We start from the raw sequence: 24,708 nt of genomic DNA, 5'->3' as shown, positions 1-24,708 counted from the left end.
AAGTCACCCGTGATAGGCTACGTGACGATTTACATAGCCTATCATGGCTGACTTTGGAAATCTAGCTGTGATAGGCCACGTAAGTCATTACGTAGCCTATCACGGGTGTGGTTTTGTTTTGTTTTTTACTTTACTTTTTTATTTTGCAATGGCGGTGGTGGCAGCCAGTCAGAGGAGCGGCCGCCGCCGCTGCCCCCGCTGAAACACCGCCAAAACGCCACCGGGACCCGCCGCCGGGAGGGACATTCGCAGGAGGTAGGTCCCATCCCGGGGGGGGGCAGGGGGCCGGCGGAGAATTTCACCGCCAATTTCGGGGGGGCCAAATGCGTTGGCATTCGGCCTCCCGGACATTCGAGGAGAAATTCTCCGCCATCCCTGTATTCAAGGTATGTTGGTTCCTGCTTCCAGTGCAGTCAGTTAGTTAGTTAGTTAGTTAGTTAGTTAGTTAGTTAGTTAGTTAGTTAGCTAATTTATTACATTTCTATACCACCCAATAGCTGAAGCTCTCCGGGTGGTTCACAAAAATTAAAACCATAAGTGCAGAATAAAAACGATGGCTGTGCACAGACACACACATGCGTAGAGGGCACTATTTGCCTTCCCCTTCCTTGTCTTTGTCTTAATCTATGTAAATATTGACGTAGACTAAGACGGCGAAAAATAAGGAACAGAAATGGTGGCGGCCATAGCCACCACCATTTGCATATGCAATTTTTTTTTTTAACCCAGACATTGTAGGCTACGTAAGTCTTCATGTAGCCTATCACGTCTATGGGGGGGGGGGAGACACAGACTGCAAATGGCAGCGGTGGCAGCCGTTCGGAAGACCAGCCACCGCCTCCGCCACCGCCGAAGCTCCCCCTGAAGCCGCCGCCATCCGGAACATCCGCCCCAGGTAAGTCTCGTCCCGGAGGAGATCCGCGGGGGGCGGAGGGGTGGCAGGCCGTTCCACCACAGATTTTGGGGGGCCGAATGCACTGGTATTCAGCCTCACCAAGATCCATGGCAGAATTCTCTGACATCCCTACCTGCCAATCCGGGGAGGGGGGGTCCGCAGGTGTGGGTGGCGATCCGTTCCTCCCCCCCGGAATCCTCACTGGCTGGCTCCGCTCCACGGTGACTCCGCAGAGCAGCTGGCCAGCTCTGTACAGCCAGCGATACGGCCACCATTGCTGTGCCGTATCGCTGAGCACTCACTGCAGGAAGGGATCCGGATGCAAATGGCGTCTGCTATGCCATTTGTGTCCCTGTTTTTTCAAGCGATAGGCTACGCAAATATCTACGTAAATATAAATGAATAGTCTATTGCCTGAAAACAGGGATGCAAATGGCGTAGTGGACGCCATTTGCATCTGTACTTAGCACAGCCATACGGCACGGCAATGGCGGCCGTCTGTATCACCAGCACTGCAGAGCCAGCGGCGAGTTCAGCAGGACCACCATGGAGTGGAGCTGGCCGGCATGGATTCTGGGGGAAGGGACGGACTGCCTCCCCCCACGCAGACCCCCCCACCCAGAACGGGTGAAGTGATCCGCCCATCCCTACCCATGCCCCACCAAGCAAGAGTGTACCTTCCCTTGAATTTCTGGCATTTCCATCAACCCCAGGAAAGAGATGCAGATAGAGAACCATTTTCATTCCAATCCAATCCAATTTTGTTGCTTTTGGCCAGTGGCCTTTGCATACATTTTCATTTTCATAGCTCCTTGTCAGAGGAGAACTGTAGACCGCTATGACAAAATATGAAGAACTAAAATAGCATAAAGCAAAAAACTTACTACAGATAAAACAATTTAATACACATTTAATACATAACAAAGAAGGGGGAGGCAGGCTCCAGTGCTTGAAAAAGGAAATTGTATGGTGCTCTATGCATTTTGAAAATCCTTCCCATTCTCCTTCTTCAGGAGCTATTGAAAGCCATTCAGTCTCTTGCTCTAAAATGAATGTAATTCTTTTCTCTGAATGCTTGCACACGCTGCTCCTAAAGCATATTGCATTTCCCAATCAGGGGAACATCAAAAAGGATTATAATGGTGGCATCCAACTATACTCTTCATTAAGTCCATGGGGAAATATTGTCTTTAAAGTGGAGATCCAGAATATTTCCCTCCTTCACAGCTGATGGAGTGATCTGGTCCCATGTCCTTGAAGCAGGCTGAAAGTTCAAGTCCTTTTCATCATGCTCCATGTCCAAGACATGCTTTACCATGGGAGCCAGGAGTCTTCCAGAGCGGATGCAACTTAGGTTCACATATTCAACTTCTAACAGCTCTAGTGGTCATGCCAACATATAACAGATTAAAAGGACACCTGTCAGCAGAACTTACTCCTTCATATTGCAGTTCACAAATCACTTGATTTGATATAGATTAGAAAACAGGTGTTTAAATTGCTTAAGAGAGGTGCAGTTCCCACACACATTGCAATGGCCACATGTGTAATTTGTAATTTCCAACGATCTTTTCACCCTTTCTATTAGAAGGTACCAAAGGGGGAGAGGCCTTGAAAGTGCTATGAGCGAGTAAATCCCTTAACAGTCAACTACGACAGGCACGTGCTCTATGACGAGCTGATAACACAGCAGCACAGACTTTGGGTTAGGGCCTGCATTTAGCAGCCAGGACTTGAGAAGAACTGAATATGCATGGGGATGGCTGGAATCACCCACTTCCACCTGGCACCCCACTCGCTAGAACCCCGCTGGCTGCCCGACCCTGTTCGGCATATAGGGTGAGCTGCCAGACAGTCCATTGGTTTCCCGGTGAGTGACGCACAGCATCCTGCTGCCCCATGAGCCACCATTTTGCGGAAAAACACGGGTAAGCTCTATACGTAAATTGCGATTTTGCGCATAATGGTGGCCGTAAATAGCACCATTCATGCAACATTTAACATTTATAGCCTTCACTGCCATGTGGTGGGTGTGATTCTAAACTCTTGCGTGTGTTTGATCATTGTCATCACAAGTCTTACCAAAATAAGAGTATTCTCAAGCACAATACAGCCACAGTCAAAACCCAGTACGCATGCACAGTTATATCGACTCCCGGTCTTCCGAAAATTCTGCAAGTATTTTGTAGTATATGAATGGATATCTGTGCTTGCATTTTTATTTTACTATTTGTTGTTATATTTATATCCCACTTTTCCAACTGGCTAGGATCTCACAGCAGAGTGCATGGTCCCCCTCATCTCCATTTTATCCCCGTAACGACCCTGTGAGGCAGGTTAGGCTAAGAGTCAAGGACTGGCCCAGAGTCACCCAGTGAGCCTCAATGGCCAAGTGGGGGCTAGAACCCGGATCTCCCGCATCCCAGTCCAGCACTCTAACCACTATACCACATTGGCTCTCAATCTAGTTGCGTGTTCTCATTCTGTATATTTTTAAAACACCGAGAGTCAGTATAATTGTGTATGTATTTGGTTGTGGCTGTATAATGAGGAGCCTTATGCCACTTATGCTGTAGCCGTCTTCTGACCTTTTCATTGCTTGGAGCTCCCAGAAATCATGGGAGTGGCCCGGGGTCTACAGCGCTGGAGAGGGTGTTTACAAGCGATCATGTTAATAGCCCATCGTGTCTCCCCATAGCATGACTGCAGGTTCAATGGAATTCCCAGTCCCGGCTTATGTAAATTCCCCCAGAGCATTTGGAAAACCATTAATCAAACTGAATGGGTCCTCCAGCCATTCCAAGTTAGATTACTGAAATGCATTCTATATGGTGCTGACTTTGAAGACTGTTCAGAAGCTTTAGCTTGTTCGAAAAGCAGCAGCCAGATTGATAATGGAGACACAAAATTCTGAGCACATAACACTGATGCTGGCCCGCTTGTATTGCCTGTATGTTTCTGAGCCCAATTCAAAGTCCTGGTTTTGACCTATAAAGCCTTACACAGCGTGGGACTGATCTAGCACCTCTCCAGTGTGAACCTACCAGTAACCTATGCTCATCATCTAAGGCCCTCCTCCAGGTGCCTCCTCCAAGGGAGGCTTCAAAGCTGGCAACTGTCATGGTCCCAGGTAGGGATGGCAGAGAATTCCGCCACAGATTCCAGTGAGGCCGGATTCTTGAGAATCAGGCCCCCCAGAATCCGTGGCGGAACGGCCTCCTGCCCCCTGCCCCCCCCCCGCGGAATACCCCCAGGACGGAACTTACCTGGGACGGATGCGGCGGTTCCGGCGGCGGTGGTGGCAGCTCCGGCGGCGGCTCCTGCTGCTGGTCTCCTGGCCGGCTGCGGCCGGGCTGCTGCAGCCACCATCTGCAACCTTGCAGCTGTGATAGGCTACATAAGTATTTACGTAGCCTATCACAGCTAACTCCCCCCAAAACAAACCAGCGTACGCAAATGGCGGCGGCTACGGTGGCCGCCATTTGCGTTCCCTATTTTCGCCATAATAGCCTACGTAAATATTTATGTAGGCTAGAACGGCAAAAAATAGGGAACGCAAATGGTGGCCACCGTAGCTGCCATTTGTGTACGCTGTTTTTGGGGGGGGTGCCGTGATAGGCTATGTAAATACTTACGTAGCCTATCACGACAGCTTGGCTGGACACCATTTGCATCCACAGCAGCCCGTCCGCAGCCAGAAATCCGGCTGTGGACGGTCCTGGCCGGCTGCTCCGCGGAGGCGCCGTGGAGCGGAGCTGGCTGGGCAGAATTCCAGGGGGGAGGACTAGATTGCCTCCCCCCCCCATCGATGATTCCAGGGGGAAGGATGGAGTACCTCCCCCCCAATGCGAAGAATTCCGTGAAAAGATAAGTGAGTTTCATACATCCCTAGTCCCAGGTGCTACTGGAATCATCTTCAGAAGACAAGTCAGAGCCTTCAGAGCAGTTGGCCTCTCAGAAGACCCTGGCACTACCCAAGAAAGTCTTCTTCAAATCTGCTGACTGGAGAAGCAGAGAGCTCACCTTCTGGGGCAGAGGAAGATGCTGGGCAACCCCCAAGCCCTGAAGAGCACCAGTGCTGTAACATCCATGAGAAGATGTTGGCGTGGTGATGGTGGAAAGGGGGCATACAAATCCATTAACTCAAACAAGCTTATAAATAGGTATGATAAAAGGGCCAATAACAATACAGCAACTCGCAAATGTGTTTGTGATTCCTGTGTTTATTTCACACCTTTATCTTTGGTGGTTGATTCTTCAATGACACAACTATGGATTTCATTGCTGCTGCTGCTGCTGCATTGAAAGGCGGATGTCTGGAGATAGGTGTTAGCCATCTGAGTTCCTATGATTTCCTAGCTGAAATGGAAAACATGGGAACTGAAATGTGTGAGCCTGGTTAATGCTGAGGAGATGAAGAAGAGAAAGCTCTCAAGCTACTGGAATGAGAAACTCCTGGAGAAGTTAGGAGAGGGTGGACAATAATTTAGGGTCATGCAAGTACCTCAAGCTTGATTTCACTCAGCTTCTTCTCATTTGCCTACTTTTTACAGCTGCATTTAGGTTACTCTAACAGCTTTACAGCCACAAATGGCGTCCGCTATGCCATTTGCATCTCTGCTTTTTCACGCAATGGGCTAGCCTATCGCCTGAAAAAACAGAGACGCAAATGGTGTAGTGGACGCCATTTGTGGCCATAAAGCTGTTAGATTAACCTAAATGCAGCCATTTATGGCTGCATTTAGGTTAATCTAACAGCTTTATGGCCACAAATGGCATCCACTGTGCCATTTGTGTCCAGAGTTAGCCCTCACTCAGCCAGCGATATGGCACAGCAATGGCGGCCGGCCGTATCGCCAGTGATGCAGAGCCGGCGGCCAGCTCTGCGGGATCACCACGCAGAGGAGCCAACTCAGACGGATTCCAGAGGGAGGCAGAGGTAAGTGCCCCCTTCCACCATGGACTCCGGAAGCCGGATTCTTTGGAATACGGCCTCATTGGGGTCCATGGGGGAATTCTCCGCCATCCCTACCTAGCATAGAGCAATCATAGTACACTGTATGTCCCCTTCTAAAGCAGAGCTGTAATAACTCCTCCCTCTTTAGGGATGTCAGAGGAATCCATTTTGTGGGCATTGCTTGGTGAGTTTTTGTTGGCTTGGATGCTAGCTCATTCATCTATGAGCTGGCCTGACTCGACCAGTGTGAGCTGAGCCAGTTCATGGACTTCCACCACCCACCAACCCCATGTGCTTCCTTGCTGATGAACTGGCAAGGAGAGAGCAAGAGAGGTTGGCAGGTGGCACTGGCAGGACAGGAGTGCCCTTTCAAGGAGAGGACAATGGGCTGGAGGGCAGCATGAGACTCCTGCCCCCACCGCCTGTCTATTTATTTATTTATTTATTTATTTATTTATTTATTGCATTTCTATCAAGGAACCGAGGGCGGCTTAGATTCTCCTCCTCCTCTCCATTTTATCTTCACAACAACAACTCTGTGGGTTAAGTTGGGTTGAGAGTCTGTGAGTCCCCCAGTGAGCTTCCATGGCCAAGTGGGGACCTGAACCTGGATTTCCCTGCTCCCAGTCCAATGCTCTCACCACTAAACCACACTGGCTCCCACTAGGGATGGCAGAGAATTTCTCCACGAATCTTCGGGAGGCTGAACGCCGAGGCATTCGGCCCCCTGAAAGTGTTGGGGAAATTCTCTGTTCCCTTATTTTCGCCGTAGTCTACGTAAATCTTTATGTAGACTAGACGTGCCAAAATAAGGAATGCACATGGCGGCGCCCATGGGCCGCCGCCATTTGCATACGCACTTTTTTTTCCCCAAAGTCACCCGTTATAGGCTATGTGACAATTAACGTAGCCTATCACAGCTGACTTTGGAAATCTAGCCGTGAAAGGCTACGTTAATCGTTACATAGCCTATCACGGGGGTTTTGTTTTTGTTTTTTCACTTTTTCTTTCACAGCCGGGGAGACGGGGCACTTCTCCCCGGCCTGAATTTCGGCCGGGCGAGGCGGGGCACCTCCCCCCCCTCGCCTGAACTTCGGGGGGAGAAGCAAAGCGCCTCCCACCCACCACGAAGCAAGCTGCGGGGCAAGGTAAGTCTCTTTCGTACATCCCTAGCTCCCACAGCACCACACTGCCTCCCACAAGGAGCTTTCCTTGGAAGGAGAGGGTGAGGGGTTGGTGGGCAACACAAGACTCCTGCCCCCACTGCCTGCAAACCCATCATGCTCTCCTTGCAAGGAAAGCATGAGGGCTGGCAGGTGGCAGCAGCTGCTCGCCAACCCCGCGCACCCTCCTTCCTTGCAAGGAGACCATGAGGGGTTGGCAGAGGAGAGCAATCATGCATAAATGGCTTCTTCTCTCCCTCCCAGGAGGGGGGAAAGGAGCCATTTGTGTGCACCAAGATAGCTAATATGCACAAATGGCTCCTTCTCCCCCTCCTGGGAGGGGAAGGAGAACCCATCTGCGCATATTAGCAGTGCTGGTTCTCCCAAATGGCTCCTTCCTTGGAGGGGTAGAAGGAGCCATTTGCTCATATTAATGGCCTTGGTTTGCATAAATGGCTGCTATCCCCCCCCCGGGAGGGGGAAAAGAAGGCATTTGCACTATAACCACTGCCCCATCTAGTGGCTGTAAAATGACACATATAGAACTTGCTGAGAAAAGAATTCCCCAATTCAAAGCACATGTCCACCCATGTATAGGGGTGTACGAAACCCCGCTTATCTGGCTCCGCCGGGCTCTGTAGGTGCCTTTCATGGGGTGGGCGGGGGCTTCATTCCGCAGTGGGTTTCAGGGGGCGGAATGCACTGCTGAATGCATTCAGCCTCACCGAGATCCGTAGTGGAATTCTCTGACATCCCTACCCATGTAACAGAGCCAATCTTAATCCCGCAAAGAACCTGGAAGCAGAAGCCCCGGTGAGAATGCAGTATTGGAGCCCTGTGTGGTGAAGCTCTAACACAGTTTGATACTGCACATGCACAAACACTCATATACAAAAGGAGATCTCAGATTAAGGGAGAACTCTCACCCATGATGGCATGGATGAAAATTTTACTTTCTGAGGAAATGGACGAACTTACCCTTGATAGAAATGCAATACGCCACCTAGATTAGGCAGATTATAAATTGAATAAATAAGGAAATACTACCCCAAACCAATCAGTTTTAGTTAGGGCTGTGCAGGGACCCCCGATCCAACCCAGAAGCCACTTTGCAGCTTCCGAGGCAGGCCTGATCCAGCTTAGGCAGATTCAGGGGGGCCCTGACCCACCGTGACCTCAAACCAGAAGCAGGGTTCAGATGGTGAACCCCGTGTCAGGTCCCCCAATGCCCCCACGCAACCCCCCAGCTCCTTATCTGGGCCGCCACCTCCTCTGCTGCCACCGCCACTGCTGCCATTACTGTCTCTGTTGCTGCACTGCTGCCTTCTCCATCGCGCCGCCATCGCCATCTTCTTCTTTGCCACCGCCTGCTGCCACCAGCGCTGTCTTCATTGCCGCCTGCCACAGCTGCCGCCACCATCTCCTAAGGCCTGGACACGCGGCGACTCGTCTTGCAGGGAGTCACCATTTTAAAAATGGTGACTCCCTGGAAGAAGATTAGTCGCGTGCGCGTCCAGGCCTCAGGAGATGGTGGGGGCGGGCAGTGGTGAAGACAGCAGTGATGATGTCAGGGTGGAAACTGAGCCGATAGAGCCCCAGAGCAGTTCTGATTCTGAGGAGGAACAGCAATCCGTGGGAGAGGAGCCAGCTCATCCCCCACAGGCACAGCAGCTGGCAGAGATTCCTCCTGCCAGCATTTCTGAGATAGATAGTGACCCGGGCAGTGAGAGAGTGCAGGAGGGGGGCTTGCTAGATGCTAGACGCAGACACAGGGAATGACGAGTGATGGAGGGTGCAGAAAGGAGGCATAGCGCCCGTTTGGCGCACAAGCAACGGCCGCCTCCCGTGGACCCAAGGGAAAGAGGGAGGATCTCTCCCTAGCCCATAAGTTCAGAGACTTCAAGTAATTCTCCTTCAAATGGGGACCAACTGCCTACCCGAAGCATAGGCTACTCCTCTGTTCATTGCTTAGTCGCTGGTGATTAGCATCTGAAAGAGTCATTAAGCTGTAAAAGCATTAAAGCCTTAAAAAAGAATCCTTTCATCTGTGTCTTGAGTTGGCTATTGGAGTGTACTGAAAGAGGCCACTAGGGCGCTCCTGACAGATGGCAGTGGCAAAGAAGAAGAAGAAGAAGAAGAAGAAGAAGAAGAAGAAGAAGAAGAAGAAGAAGAAGAAGGCTGCAATGGAGAAGGCGGCAGTGCAGCAATGGAGAAGGTGGCAGCGGCAGCAACAGAGGAGGCGGTGGCCCAGGTAAGGAGCTAGAGGTGCCAGGGGGGCAGGGGCAGGGGGCGGGGCCAGAGGCCAAAGCTCCCAAGAGCACTGAACACTTTGGTGAGCCCCAACCCAGTCCAGGCTGCTTCGTGCCCCCTCCACCTCACCTCGGAAGGGGTACAAAGTGGCCCAAAGCCACTGCTTCAACTTGGGGGTCGGGCTGTGCATAGCCCTAGTTTTAGTACTTTGGTGTTATTTCATTACTGGCTCAAGAGCTTATAGACATGCAGGAAAGATATTTTGAAAAATACATTTGGCAGGAGGATAGCTCCAGCCATGGCTGGAGGCAACTGTGAGGAGGGCCCCATAGTAAGACCATCCCATGAAAGGGCAATGAGCTGGTTGGCAGAACTGAACCATACTAACTTATACAATGTACACTTAACAGCTGAACTCATTTCCTTCCCCTACCATTACTTTCCTATACCTAGGCTTGCTTTATGCACTTCTTGTGGCTATTGGCAACATATCATCTATAGTCCCCTACTTAAGGTATCCATATATCTGCATGACATTTTTCACTATGCTTATTGACTAGTCAGGCTTTGCAGCTCACCCTTTGCAGCATGGAACTCCTGTTGCACACACTCCGATGACAAGATGTGGTAAAGGTTTGCGACATTTGCGTTCGCATGTGCCTCCTTTTAATTTACAATATGCTCGTCCATCTCTGGAGAAACAGAAAATACAGCAAGTGAAATCCATGCTAGTAAGCCAAAAAATTAAGTAGCTTCCGCAATGGCAGTCTAGAAATGCAATAAATAAATAAGAAAGTAAATGGCCCAAACATCTCCTCTCCTCCCTACTCCCAGCAATGCCTCCTTTTTGCCCATTCTGCACTGCTCTTATGAGTGTGGAGCCAGGAAAGAAACATCCAGCCTACAAGGAGGTGGGGGGGCAGAGAGTCAAGTTTCTTTGGAACTGAGCTCAAAGCCCATTCTCCAAACTTGATTCCCAGAAACCAAAAAATCCTAGATGCAGCCTAGCAGCCATGCGATTGTACCCTAGTTTTGCATAGGGGTGTCAGAGAATTTCTCGCCGAAACTTCGGGGGGCCGAGTGCCAACATATTCAGCCCCCCGAAGTAGTTTTGGGGAGAAATTCTCCGCCACCCCCCCACCCCCCCACCACCCCCCCGGGATGGGACTTACCTTTCCCGAATGTCGCTCCCGGCGGCGGGTCGCAGCGGCAGTTCGGCAGGGCTTCGACAGGGGCAGGGGCGGCAGCCGGTCTTTCGACTGGCTGCCGCCGCCACCATTCCAAGAAAACTAAAAAAAAAAAAACGCCCCTGTGATAGGCTACGTCATGATTAACGTAGCCTATCACGGCTAGATTTGCAAAGTCAGCCGTGATAGGCTACATAAATCGTCACATAGCCTATCACGGGTGACTTTAAAAAAAAAAAAAAGTGCGTACGGCTAATGGCGGCCCCCATAGGGAGCTGCCATTCGCATTCCTTATTTGGTCGCTGTAGTCTATGTAAAGATTATGTAGACTACGGCAAAAATAAGGGCAACGCTATTTGCCGTGATAGGCTACGTTAATAGATCTAGCCGTGATAGGCTACGTAAATCGTTATGTAGCCTATCACAGGGCGTTTTTTTTTTTTTTACTTTTCTGTTGAAGTTTGCGGCCGGGGAGACGGGGCGCTTCTCCCCGGCCTGAATTTCGGCCGGGGGCGAGGCAGGAAGCCTCCCCCCCAGCCTGAATTTCAGCCGGGCGAGGCGGGAAGACACCCCCCGCTTGCATGAATTTCGGGGGGAGAAGTGAAGCGCCCCCCCCACCACGAAAAACGCTGCGGGACAAGGTAAGTCCCTTTTGTACATCCCTAGTTTTGCAATCATCTCAGAGTCCCATATTTTCTCCAACCACTTATCCCTAGAGGTGTTATTTCTCCTTTCCACTTTTTTGCATACAATATTCTTGCCATGGCCAACATCTAAACTGTTAATTCCTTATGTTGTTGACTTACAAATCCATCCATACAAGTTGATGAAAGAAGGGATCTAATGACATTTTGTAGCCTAATACTTTCACCACATAATTATTAATTATTCTCCAATATTGCTTTTCCAAAGAGCATTCCCACCATAAATGATCAAAAATCCCCTATTTGTTTCTGACATTTCCGACAATTAATTCAATAATTCTTGTATATTTTATTTATTTGAACTAGTGCGGTGATGGAGAAGGCGACGGCTGCAGCGGAGGAGGAGGCGGCCGAGGTAAGGAACTGGGGGGTTGCACAGGGGCGTCAGTGGGGGACCCGAAGCAGAGTTCAGTATCCAAATCCTGCTTCAGGTTCACAGCCAAGTCAGGTCAGAGTTCCCCTGAATCTGCCCGAGACGAATCGGGCCGGCCTCGCAAGCTGCAAAGCGGCTTCCGAGTCGGGTCGGTGGGTCCCTACACGGCCCTAATTTTAACTAGTGTTGCATATCACCTCATCATAACCATATACATATTTTGTCTACTTGACATGTTGAGTGAAAAAAATATGGCTTTTACTCCAGAGGTGTTCCCATATTTCCATGGAAATATTTGTTTCCAGCGCTTGGAAACATGTAATATCTAACCTGTTCTGGTTCCCTTTGATATTTTAAGAGTAACTTATGGTGCACTCCTATGGATTGTGGCCCCGATGATTGGAAGTCCCTGAACATCATCCAATGCTGGGCAGGAGGAGTGGCGGAGGGATCTTTGCCTCCCCATCCACCTGACCTACATACAGTCAGGGCCAGAAATATCGGAACAAGGATAACTGTTTTGGCAGTTGGCCTCTGTACACCACCACATTGATGTTGAAAGGAAACACACCCAGATGGGAGTGAAGACAGGACTTTCAGCTGTAATTCAAGGGGCTTGACAAAAGTGGGGCACTAACCATTCAGGAAGGACAGCCAGTGACATACACACACACACATCGTTAGTGGCTTATCAGTAATGGAACGAATGGCTGACAAGCAGCTGCATGGCCAGGTGTGGCCTGTTTCCTGGGTGCCCCATAACCAATCAAGCAGATAAAAGGCCTGGAGGTGGTTCTGAGTGTTACATTTGCATTTGGTAGCTGTTCACTGGAACTCCCAACATGAGGTCCAAAAAGGTGTCCGTGTGAGTGAAGGAAGCTATCATTAGGCTGAGGAAACAAAATAAACCCATCAGAGAGATAGCAAAAACATTGGGAGAGGCCAACACAACAGTTTGGAACATCCTGAAAAAGAAGGAATTAACTGGCAAGCTCAGCAACAGCAAAAGACCTGGCAGACCACGGAAGACAACTAAAGTGGATGACCGCAGAATTCTGCTCATGGTGAAGAGGAACCCTTTCACAACATCTACTCAGGTCAAGAACGCTCTTGAGGAGGTAGGCATGCCATTGTCAACATCTACAGTCAAGAGATGGCTTTATGAATGTAAATACAGAGGCTTCACAACAAGGTGCAAACCACTGGTAACATTCAAGAACTGATAGGCCAGATTAGCCTTTACCAGCAAACACCTAAAAAAAGCCTGCCTGGTTCTGGAATAAGATTCTTTGGACTAATGAAACCAAGATTAATTTGTACCAGAATGATGGAAAGAGAAAAGTATGAAGAAGGAAAGGAACAGCTCATGATCCAAAGCATACCGCATCATCTGTCAAACGTGGTGGAGACAGTGTTATGGCATGGGCATGTATAGCTGCCAATGGAACCGGGTCACTGGTGTTTATGGATGACCTGACTGCTGATAAAAGCAGCAGGGTGAATTCTAAAGTGTATAGGGCTATACTTTCTGCTCAGATTCAGCCAAATGCTGCCAAACTGATAGGACACCGCTTCATATTGCAGATGAATAATGACCCAAAACATATAACAAAAGCTGTCCAAGAGTTTCTCAAGGCAAAGAGGTGGGATGTTCTTCAATGGCCAAGTCAGTCACCTGTTCTCAACCCAATAGACCATGCTTTTCACTTACTGAAGACAAGACTGAAGGCAGAAAGACCCACAAACAAGCAGCAGTGGAAGGCAGCTGCAGTAAAGGCCTGGCAAAGCATCTCAAGGGAGGAAACTCAGCATTTGGTCATGTCCATGGGTTCCAGACTTCAGGCAATCATTGACTGCAAAGGATTTTCATCCAGGTATTAAAGGCGATCCTTAAGTTTGAAATGATGTTGGTTTGTTCCATTACTTATGAGCCACCAATGAAGGGGGTGTATGTATGCCACTGGCTGTCCTTCCTGAATGGTTAGTGCCCCACTGTTGTCACACCCCTTGAATTACAGCTGAAAGTCCTGACTTTGCTCCCATCTGGGTGTGTTTCCTTTAGGGGTGGACGAAAGTCACTTACCTTTTCTCGAAGCTTGTTCGCGGTGGGGGGGAGGTGCTTCGCTGCTCCCCCCGCGAAGTTCAGGCCGGGGGGGAGGCTTCCCGCCTCGCCCGGCCGAAATTCAGGCCGGGGGGGAGGCTTCCCGCCTCGCCTGGCCGAAATTCAGGCCGGGGAGAAGTGCCCCATCTCCCCGGCCGCGAACTTCAAAAGAAAAGTAAAAAAAAAAGCCCCCTGATAGGCTACGTAACGATTTACGTAGCCTATCACGGCTAGATCTGCAAAGTCAGCCATGATAGGCTATGTTAATCGTCACGTAGCCTATCACGGGTGACTTTGAAAAAAAAAAAGCGCGTACGCTAATGGCGGCCCCCATAGGGGGCCACCATTTGCGTTCCTTATTTGGTCCCTGTAGTCTACGTAAATCTTTACATAGACTACGGCGAAAATAAGGGCAACCCAAATTTGCAAATTTCTGGTATTTATTCTGCAAATTTCTGGTATTTTCTCTGATTTTTATTGCTAAAGTTTCTAAAGTGAATACAAAACATAATGCAGATAATGTCCATCCCTGCTAGTGTCTTTAGTTAATCACTATGCAAATACTGGTGCTAACATCCCATTTGTACACGCTCCTGCTTAGGGTTTAAATAGATAGCCTGTTCCCATTTATTAAACATCGGTCCAAAATTAAATGTCCTTAGAATTGCAAGTAAAAGTGTCCACTCATGGTTGTCAAAAGCAGTTCCTGCATCTAAAAACAACAACAATAAAGGTTCTTCCCTTAGTCCATATTCAAACTCTATAGTATGCAGGATTTACTGCACATTATCCCTTGTCCTTTTCTACCTTTTTCCGTTTCTTCATTTGTCTATGATTTTTCTTTTTTGAATATTTTGGGAAACTCTCTCAGTTGCTTGCTTCCACAAAGGTGATACAGAAATGCAATAAATAAATGAAGGAGCAATCCTATGGTTGCTTGTCAGCGGCTAGACAGCCATAGGATATCTTGTTCTCCAGGAACCAACATTCCCCCCCTCACAGGCAGCACAGAGAAGCCCTGTCCTCCGTGCTCACAAGAAGAGTGCAGAAAGGCTGAAACAGGGCATGCCAGGGGCATTCCAGGGTGGGGAGGGCAGAAATGCCGGTACGACACATCCAACATGTCATCCGGCAGCGTCCTCCCCGGCTTCACCATCCTGCAGCTAGACAGCCAAAACCGGCTGTCGAGCTGAAAACGCAAGGCAGGAGGAGTGCGGAGGGAATGATCCCCTCCGTGCTTCTCCTGCCCTGCATTGGATAGGTGATGTCCTCCGGCCGCCTATCTGCATAGGATTGTGCCCCAAATGACCCAAACCTATTTGACCAAGTCAGCATATTTCCAGCATACTAACCTATGGAATATATCATTTTCAGCTGAACTCATTCCATTTCCCTATCATTCCCTTCCTGTAACTATGCTTGCTATATGCACGTCTTGTGTCTTTTGGCAATGTACCATTTATAAGCCCCTACTCAAGATATCCCCTTCATGGATCACTGCCTTATTGTGGCGAAGGGGCTTGCGTAACTCAGTGAAGCCATAAGCTATGCCGTGCAGGGCCACCCAAGACGGACAGGTCATGGCAGAGAGTTCTGACAAAATGTGGTCCACTGGAGAAGGAAATGGCAACCCACTCCAGTATTCTTGCAAAGAAAACCCCATGGAACGTATCACAAGGCTAAAAGAGATGACGCCGGAAGATGAGCCCCTCAGGTCGGAAAGTGTCCAATATACTACTGGGGAAGAGCAGAGGGTATTTCCAAGTAGCACCAGAAAGAGTGAAGCGGCTGGGCCAAAGCCGAAAGGACACTCAGCTGTGGATGTGTCTGGTGGTGAAAAGAAAATCCAATGCTGTAAAGAACAATATTGTTTAGGAACCTGGAATGCCAGATCAATGAATCAAGGTAAGCTGGAGGTGGTCAGACATGAGATGGCAAGATTGAACATGGACATCTTGGGAATGAGAGAACTAAAATGGACAGGCATGGGCGAATTTAATTCAGGTGACCATCATATCTACTATTGTGGGCAAGAATCCCTTAGAAGAAATGGAGTAGCACTCATAGTCAACAAAAGGGTGGGAAAAGCAGTACTGGGGTACAATCTTAAAAACGATAGAATGATCTCAGTACGAATCCAAGGCAAACCATTCAACATCATAGTAATTCAGGTTTATGCCTCAACCACTGATGCCGAAGAAGCTGAGGTTGATCGGTTCTATGAAGACCTACAACACCTTCTAGAACTAACACCCAAAAAAGATGTCCTCTTCATCATAGGGGATTGGAATGCTAAAGTAGGAAGTCAAGAAATCACCGGGATAACAGGCAGGCATGGCCTTGGTGTACAAAATGAAGCAGGACAAAAGCTAATAGAGTTTTGCCAAGAGAACATGCTGATCATAGCAAACACCCTTTTCCAACAGCACAAGAGACGACTCTACACATGGACATCACCAGATGGTCAATATCGAAATCAGATTGATTATGTCCTTTGCAGCCAAAGATGGAGAAGCTCTATACAGTCAGTAAAAACAAGACCTGGAGCTGACTGTGGCTCAGATCATGAGCTGCTTCTTGCAAAATTTCAGCTTAAATTGAAGAACGTAGGGAAAACCACTAAACCATTCAGGTATGACCTAAATCATATCCCTGATGAATATACAGTGGAGGTGAGGAATAGATTTCAGGGATTAGACCTGATAGAGAGAGTGCCTGAGGAACTATGGACGGAGGTCCGTAACATTGTTCAGGAGGCAGCAACTCAATCCATCCCAAAGAAAAAGAAATGCAAGAAAGCAAAGTGGCTGTCTGATGAGGCTTTACAAGTAGCTGAAGAAAGAAGGGAAGCGAAAAGCAAGGGAGAAAGGGGAAGATATATGCAACTGAATGCAGAGTTCCAGAGAATAGCAAGGAGAGACAAGAAGGCCTTCTTAAATGAACAATGCAAAGAAATCGAGGAAAACAACAGAATGGGAAAGACGAGATATCTCTTCAAGAAAATCGGAGATCTCAAGGGAACATTTTGTGCAAAGACGGGCATGATAAAGGACAAAGAAGGCAGGGACCTAACAGAAGCAGATGAGATTAAGAAGAGGTGGAAAGAATACACAGAAGAACTATACAGGAAAGATCTGAATGTCCCTGATAGCCATGAGAGTGCGGTCACTGAACTTGAGCCAGACATCCTAGAGAGTGAAGTCAAGTGGGCCTTAGGAAGCATTACTAACAACAAAGCTAGCGGAGATGACAGTATTCCAGCTGAGCTATTTAAAATCCTAAAAGATGATGTTGTTAAAGTGCTGCATTCCATATGCCAACAAATCTGGAACACTCAACAGTGGCCACAAGACTGGAAAAGGTCAGTTTACATTCCAATTCCAAAGAAGGGCAACGCCAAAGAGTGTTCAAACTACCGCACAATTGCGCTCATTTCACATGCCAGCAAGGTGATGCTCAAAATCCTACAAGCTAGGCTTCAGCAGTATGCGAACCGAGAACTACCGGAAGTACAAGCTGGGTTTCGAAGAGGCAGAGGAACTAGAGATCAAATTGCCAACGTTCGCTGGATCATGGAGAAAGCAAGAGATTTCCAGAAAAATATCTATTTCTGCTTCATTGACTACGCTAAAGCCTTTGATTGTGTGGATCACAACAAACTGTGGCAAATTCTTAAAGAGATGGGAGTACCAGACCACCTTACCTGTCTCCTGAGAAACCTGTACAAGGGTCAAGAAGCAACAGTAAGAACCAGACATGGAACAACCGAGTGGTTCAAAATTGGGAAAGGAGTACGACAAGGCTGCATATTGTCATCCTGCTTATTTAACTTGTATGCAGAGTACATCATGAGAAACGCCGGGTTGGATGAATCACAGGTCGGAATTAAGATTGCCAGGAGAATTATCAACAACCTCCAATATGCAGACGATACCACCCTAATGGCAGAAAGTGAAGAGGATCTAAAGAGCCTCTTGTTGAGGGTGAAAGAGGAGAGTGCAAAAGCTGGTTTGAAACTCAACATTAAAAAAACTAAGATCATGGCATCTGGCCCCATCACTTCCTGGCATATAGAAGGGGAAGAAATGGAAGCAGTGACAGATTTTACTTTCTTGGGCTCCAAGATCACCGCAGACGGTGACTGTAGCCATGAAATTAAAAGACGCTTGCTCCTTGGGAGGAAAGCTATGGCAAACCTAGACAGCATAGTAAGAAGCAGAGATATCACCTTGCCGACAAAGGTCCTTCTAATCAAAGCTATGGTTTTCCCAGTAGTAATGTATGGCTGTGAGAGCTGGACTATAAGGAAGGCTGAGCGCCGAAGAATTGATGCTTTCGAATTGTGGTGCTGGAGAAGACTCTTACGAGTCCCCTGGACTGCAAGGAGGTCAAATCAGTCCATCCTAAAGGAAATCAACCCTGAGTGCTCATTGGAAGGACAGATCCTGAAGCTGAAGCTCAAATATTTTGGCCACCTAATGCGACGAGAAAACTCTCTGGAAAAGACCCTGATGCTGGGAAAGACTGAAGGCAAAAGGAGAAGGGGACGACAGAGGATGAGATGGCTAGATAGCATCACCGATGCAATGAATATGGACTTGAGCATGCTCTGGGAGAGAGCGCAGGACAGGAAGGCCTGGCGTGCTATGGTCCATGGGGTCACGAAGAGTCGGACACGACTGAACGACTGAACAACAACAACAACAACTCAAGATATATATCCATCTGCATGATATTTTTCATTATGCATATGAACCGGCCAGGCATTCGGGCTCACTTTTTGCAGCAAAGACGTCCTGGTCCACACCCTCCAACTTGTATATAATTTCCACGACATCTTCCATAGAAGCATTTGTTCCCTTGAGATTCACACTGTTTTTCTAGATCTCTGGAGAAATGGAAAATACAGAAAGTGAAATGCATGCCAGCAAGACAAGAAACTGAAACTTATAGTTACTAGACTAGCAGAGACAGCAGACCCTTCTTCAAATTCCTCGGCTCGGCTCACACAAGCACGTTCATCTGTTGATGACTCATCGCGTAATGTCCAGTGATGATTTATCTGAACTGACCCTTGTGGATATGATTCTCCAGAGAGGTGGTTCACATCGCTTCACATCACCTCCAAGTCAGGCCACACTCTCATCCAGCAAGAATACACTACTGAAGTATAGAAAAATCAGGGGATATTCATGCAGATGTGTAGCAGCGGTTGGCACAAATTCTGCATTCCATTATTTAGTAGGGCAGCCAGCAGGCTGCAAAGAGAGAGGCATGGAGGCAGTCGGCAACCAGCACCAGCCCTGATGAGCCCTGATCATTTGCTTGGCATTTCCTGGTGCTGCCATTGTGCCTGTGTAAACTACCAAGGCTATTTGAGAGTTTTGCATTATTTGAGGATAAATGAAGTATATGACATGATACAAGGTGAACATTACATATGCATATGGTATATGTCGCAAATTAGTGTGTATTCATACTACATTCATGTGCATGTGTGATACATTAAAATGTCATGGTACTACGAATGTCAAAATATGAACACTTTGTCCCTTAATTCTTGGGAATTTCCCTAATTTGCTTTTCACATAGATAAGGTGTCTGCAGATGTGATGGCTACCATGTGCCTGCTCGAAAGGGATGGGCATATCAGCAAAACTCGAGCTTCCCAACGCTGTCCAAAATCTACCTTGAAGCTTGTTCTGACTCAAGTCAGTATCAGATTTCAAGCTTTGCTTTTTTTTCTTTTTGCATGAAAAACCATGTATGTTTCTGTGCATATTTCTCTAAGTGCAAGCAACCATTATGCAGGTTTTGTTTTTTAATGTACGCGTTCTTCTCCCATTGAGTAAACCATCTTCATGTGCATTTTCCTGAAGTACACATTTTTTTTCATGTGGATGTCGAATCCATTTGTGGGGGGGGGGGTCCATGAAGAAAATTGTAAGTTTGGAAATATATGGACTTGAACTGAAGATTGCATCAAAAATGAACTGAAACCAATGTCTCCTACATTCCTACTGCTCAGTCCTTGCCTTTCCCAGCCAATTAAATCCACTTCTTTGCTACGTTCAGCCTGAGAGGCCCTTTGGAAGATAGGCTCACTAACAGAGCCCTTACAGAGACCCCAGTTATGTGTTGCCTCCAAACTCTAGAAAACACACCCTCTGGGGTTATGACCTTTCCCACTCTCTCTGCATTCAGGAATGGAGTCAAGACTCATCACTTTAATGTCACTTTTTCAACTGTTCTTATGCTTTAAAGGTTGTTTTTACTATACAACAATGTCTTATCCATCTATGATTTTTGGTTTCTCAATTTTTTTGTAAATTGAAATGCAATTAATTTTGTGAACTTCCCAGAGAACTTCAGCTATCGGGAGGTATTGAAATGTAATAAATAAATAAATACAGATATAAAGAACAATACATGACCAAAACCAATAGGACCAAACCAGCATAATTTCCAGCACATTAACTTATGGAATGTGTATTTCACAGGGGGACGCATTCCCTTCCCCAACCATTCCCTTCCTATAACCATGCTCGCTATATGCACTTCTCATATCCATTGGCAACATATCATTTATAGGCCCCGACTTGATATGGATGCATCTGCCTGATATTGTTCATTATGGATATTAACTAGTCAGGCTTTTGGCTCACCTTTCGCAGCAGTTAACTCCTGGTGAACACTCTCCATGGCTATTATCAAGATTGGTACAGGCGGATTCAGTGCATCTGCCTCCTTTCGCTTTGCAATATGCTTCTGGATCTCTGGAGAAACAGAAAAGGCAGGAAGAAAAATGCATGCCAGCAAGCCAAGAAAGGTCACTAGACCAGAGCATAGGTTGGCCGGGAAAAGTTGGACTTTGGAGAACCCCATGTACATCAATTTCCTCAATATTAATGAGTGAACTTCTTTTTCTTCTTCCAGTATTCTGTCTGAGGATATTTTGGTTTTTCACATTTTATATTTTATACTATTGCAATTGACAGTAATTACTAATTAATTGCAGGTGAAAGCCTTTTTCTCTCTTCAATTTATGCTGTCACGAATATTAGAAAAAATATGGACTCAATGTTACTTTCAGGGCCGGTCCTACCATTACACGGGGTCATGCGTCCTCATCAGGCAGCAAAGCAGGAAATAGCAAATTGTGCTTCCCTGCCTGCTCCGCCCCTGCCAGGATGGCCTGCCACTTCTTCCTATGTTGGCAGGTGTGGCTGGAGCTGTGGCTGTTCCCTCCCTGCCAGTTTTTACAGGCCAAGAGGAGCAAGGATCCAATATGGAAGTTGTGGCATGAATCCGTCCAAGCTCCTTGTCGATATCCTTGAGCTATGCAAATGGAAACTCATCCAAAAAACCCTGGACAAGGCTGTGTTCTGGATACCTTACTGAATTTCAGAGTTCTTTTTAAATATTTTATTTACAACGACCATCTCCTATTTTTGGCTGTGTTATATGCTCTCATACCACATCCTGTGTCAATACAAAAATGGGTGTTTCCGCTCATTTCACAGCTTCCTCTTAGGAGTGTTAACTCTCTGTTGTGCAAGTGATAAGTCTGGCTTGCACAACGGAATTGGTGGGAGTGGCTCCATCCATATGCAATGGCACTGTTGGATACTACCCCTTGATGACACTTTGATCTGGGGAAATCGAGTCTGATCAGTTGCTGGTTGGTCTGTGGCCAGCCAGTTGCATAAAGCACATCTCAGAGAATCACAGGGAAAAGACAGATGTACCACAGTGCTTCCCTATTACACTTCTGTGTAATATGATATTGGTATGTATAACTTTGGAAGGAAAAAGCCAACTATAATCCAGTTGTTCCTCTCCATAGTTTGTGTCTTTGCTGTTGACAGTAATGATGCCACTGAATGAGCTTATCCCTATTATTTGCACAATGGTTTGCTTTATACTTCTGTTGTATACACTACCTCGGGATGCTGGAGAAATTTGAGACAGACTAAAATGATCTCAGGATTCTAAGAATCCCATCTGCGGAATCCACTGCAGAGTGACCCCCTTAGGATGCACGGAGTCCGTGGACTTTTGGATTTTATTTTACTTTCTGGAAATTTATGCATATTTATTCATAGGAAAATACACAGGTTTCTGCTGAGGAAACATTGAATGGAATAGGGGACAATGCAAAATGTTACGTACTAAGGTTAATTAGGTAAATTCTTACAAAACCACTTACGAAATTATTTGTAAAATTTGCATTTTTCTGCAAAAGGATGGAAAAATAATTCACATCCTATCCTGAGTCGACAATGGGGAAATAAAGGAACCCCACAATACACAAAACACAGATGGAGCAGATTTTACACAGTCCATACATTCATAATACTACTTTTGAAGATTTTAACAGGAAACACATTGGGCCTAGTCAAGTATGCCTCTGTTCACCTACAGCAGGGGTGCAGACTAACTTTGTGTGTGTGTGTGTGTGTGTGTGCGCGTGGGGGGGGAGAGAATTGCCCACCACTGGGGCTTCCAAGGGCTCGATGGCATCAGTGGACAAGGCCACACCCACTGATGTCATCTTGCCTGTTTTAACTTTCTCCATGAGAGAGAGTTATGGAGTTCTGTGCCTCTCTCAGCAGGGAGAAAGGTGCCCAGCTGTTGCTGCACTAAGCTTTCTCCATGTCCTTCCCACTGTCCCCATTGTGGGCAGCACGAAATGTGGGAAGGATGACTCAGTCAGTTGTCACTGGGACGAGAGGATCTTCCCACTACTAGCTGAGTCCAAGGCTCTTCTCACTTTTTGTTATCCTGGTGGGGATGGCGAGCAGCATGTGAAAGGATCTGGCCAGTGCTGGGAGGAGCAGGCCCTCCCCATGCCAGCCAAGTGGAGTTCCCCTATGAAGTTGGCAGTGCGAGGAGCAGTCAATCCTCCTATGGCTGCGGCTGCCAGAGTCCCCCGCCACCACCTTCATTCCCAGTGTTACTTCTGATCTGCTACAAGAGAAGACAGCGGGGATTCCACCAGGGGAGATCCTTCCGGAGACTGGGGCATGCAGGCCATACAATACTGTTCTCCTTTATATTTTTGGACTTACCTTGCACAGCACTTCCATCCCCACCAATCACATTCTCCAAGGTATGAATTCTTACCGAAACATGCATAAAAATTGCATGTAGCATTCTTGGCTTCACACTGCTGAGTAGTGTATGCGCCTTGGGTTCCTGGGACTCCTGCATAAGCAGAAAGAGTTTGACAATGAAACACTTCATGAGACCTAACTGTCTTCATCTGTCTTTTTTCCATTGTGATACATTCCTTGTTTTGACGATCTATGTATGGCTAAGATTTTTGCAGGGGCTTGCCCCTGTGTGTCGGGACTATGCGCCAGCAACACCACCTTGAACTTGGCTCAGTAGCTAATAGGCAGCCAGTGCAGTTGCTTCAATCTGGTGTAATATATGTGCATCCTGGCTTGTGCATTCTCTACCAGCTGCAGCCTCTGAACCAAGCACAAATGTAGCCCCACATGAAGTACATTGAAGTCATCTAAATGTGAGGCTACTAATTCATGCTCTACAGTGTCCAGGCCATACCCATCCAGAACTTGATTTTTCGCATAGCAACCAAAGCTGGTAATACATGTTCCTCACCATGGAAAACACTTGGGCTACTAATGACAATGATGAGTCCAGGAAAAACCCCAAAGACATTCTTTCTGAGGCAGTGAACCCACATCCAGAACAAGTAGGGGTGAATGAGAACCCTAACTGGGTTGGGGGGTGAAAACTTGATGGATTTTTCTGGTTTGGCCCTATGGATTTCATTCCATTTTCCCTCCACTGGTGTCAACTCAGTCTTTAGCAAGACAATCCAACACATAGATTCTGGGTTTTCTTACATGGCGGAAATTTGCACAAATTACCCTCTGCACAAATTACCATTCAGGCAAATGGCAGAACCCAGAAAGAAACGTGCAGAGCATTACTGGAATTGGGGAGGCGGGGATCCACCATACTCCACCACCACTTACTGGAATGGAAATGCTTGATTATCCCATTGGGCATAAAAAGAACAGAATTCCAAATCCGCACATCCCCCCCCCCAAACAAGCGAACACAACAATTCCTGCACTTGGGAATCAGCCAGCCAAGGGTGTCTCCATCTTAACATTTTCCAGTATCAGTTTCATGGTGCTCATCTAACCCATCACTTTGACTAGGCATGTTCACAACATGCCTCTCCTGATTCAAAAGTCATAGATAAGCAGAGCTGAACCTTCAACGGCCCCAGTCTCTTCTGTTGTGGGTTCATCTGAAATCAGACACCCCAATCCTGGAACTACATAGACTGCATAGAGGGTGTAGATTTAGAATGGAGGTGGATAGAAGAATTCCCTTTGGATCTTTTGGTGGAGAGGCAAAGGTTGTGAACATCTGAAAAGAGGCTTCAGCTCTGCAGGAACTGAAGTCCAAACAATTACATAGAATTAATTGGTGTCTTTAATTCCCAGTTTGATGATACACATGTCTACACAGAAGTCAGTTCCACTGACTTCAATGGGGCTTACTCCCAGGTAATTGGGTATAGGAGCCCTCTCAAGGCAAAGTACAACAATAACATTCAGAATAAATACTGATATGTTAATATGTCCAAATTTTTGAAATGTTGATGAAGGGCCTTACCTGAAGAAAGCAAGACTATCCCTGAGATAACAGCAATGAAGAGCCAGTCCATCGGCATTGCTGAAGGTTGACCGGGATCTCAAGTTCCACAACCAGAGAAGAAGTTGTTGGCAGAGAGCTCTGAAGGTTCTGGGTCTTCCAAAGGTCTGAACGGCCACCTAATTATACACCTCTGGAATACACCGACACGTCAGCCATGGGCACTGACGAGCCTTCTGCAATATGCCAAGTGGCAGAAACTCTTGGCATGGTATTCCCCAAGAAGTCACAGGGCACAAGAGAGAGGAAGTTCACAACCGCTGTGGTACACTAACACATAAGACCTGTTCATTAACCATCGTGATGCAATCTGTCAGGTGGCAGAAACTCCTGGCATGTTATTCCTCAAGAAGACACAGGGCGTTGGCAGCAGAATATCT

General features: G+C 47.3%; 1 protein-coding gene across 2 annotated transcripts; it reads right to left on the bottom strand.

Annotated features, from left to right (window-relative positions):
• Nucleotides 1-1,777: 1,777 nt before the first annotated feature.
• On the bottom strand, nucleotides 1,778-24,426 carry LOC146360300 (helofensin-3-like). 2 transcript variants are annotated; one of them, XR_014786994.1, is made up of 7 exons: nucleotides 24,290-24,426; nucleotides 22,702-22,837; nucleotides 20,296-20,406; nucleotides 18,408-18,518; nucleotides 9,844-9,957; nucleotides 4,162-5,254; nucleotides 1,778-2,275 (listed from the first exon to the last, which is right to left on the bottom strand). XR_014786994.1 is itself a non-coding variant. In XM_084829343.1 (6 exons), the coding sequence occupies exons 1-6, from the start codon at nucleotides 24,345-24,347 to the stop codon at nucleotides 5,251-5,253; spliced, it is 534 nt and encodes a 177-aa protein (XP_084685469.1). In that variant the 5' UTR covers nucleotides 24,348-24,426; the 3' UTR covers nucleotides 1,778-5,250. The 2 variants fall into 2 exon arrangements, 1 of the variants encoding a protein (XP_084685469.1); XM_084829343.1 differs by having other exon boundaries at nucleotides 1,778-5,254.
• Nucleotides 24,427-24,708: the final 282 nt, after the last annotated feature.

This window comes from Heloderma suspectum, chromosome 1 (assembly GCF_057233095.1).
Source record: "Heloderma suspectum isolate Gila_16-S chromosome 1, 16-S_ref, whole genome shotgun sequence".
NCBI lineage: Eukaryota > Metazoa > Chordata > Lepidosauria > Squamata > Helodermatidae > Heloderma > Heloderma suspectum.
This window is presented reverse-complemented; position numbering and strand designations above follow the sequence as displayed.

Bases quoted from the DNA above. Each gene is read 5' to 3' on its own strand.
- LOC146360300 (XM_084829343.1), bottom strand. From the start codon at position 24,347: ATGCCGATGGACTGGCTCTTCATTGCTGTTATCTCAGGGATAGTCTTG. The intron at 20,407-22,701 runs GTAAGTCCAAAA...CTGTTTCTCCAG, and splicing joins GGATGGAAGTGCTGTGCAAG to AGATCCAGAAGCATATTGCA. The intron at 18,519-20,295 runs GTGAGCCAAAAG...CCATTTCTCCAG, and splicing joins GGAGTTAACTGCTGCGAAAG to AGATCTAGAAAAACAGTGTG.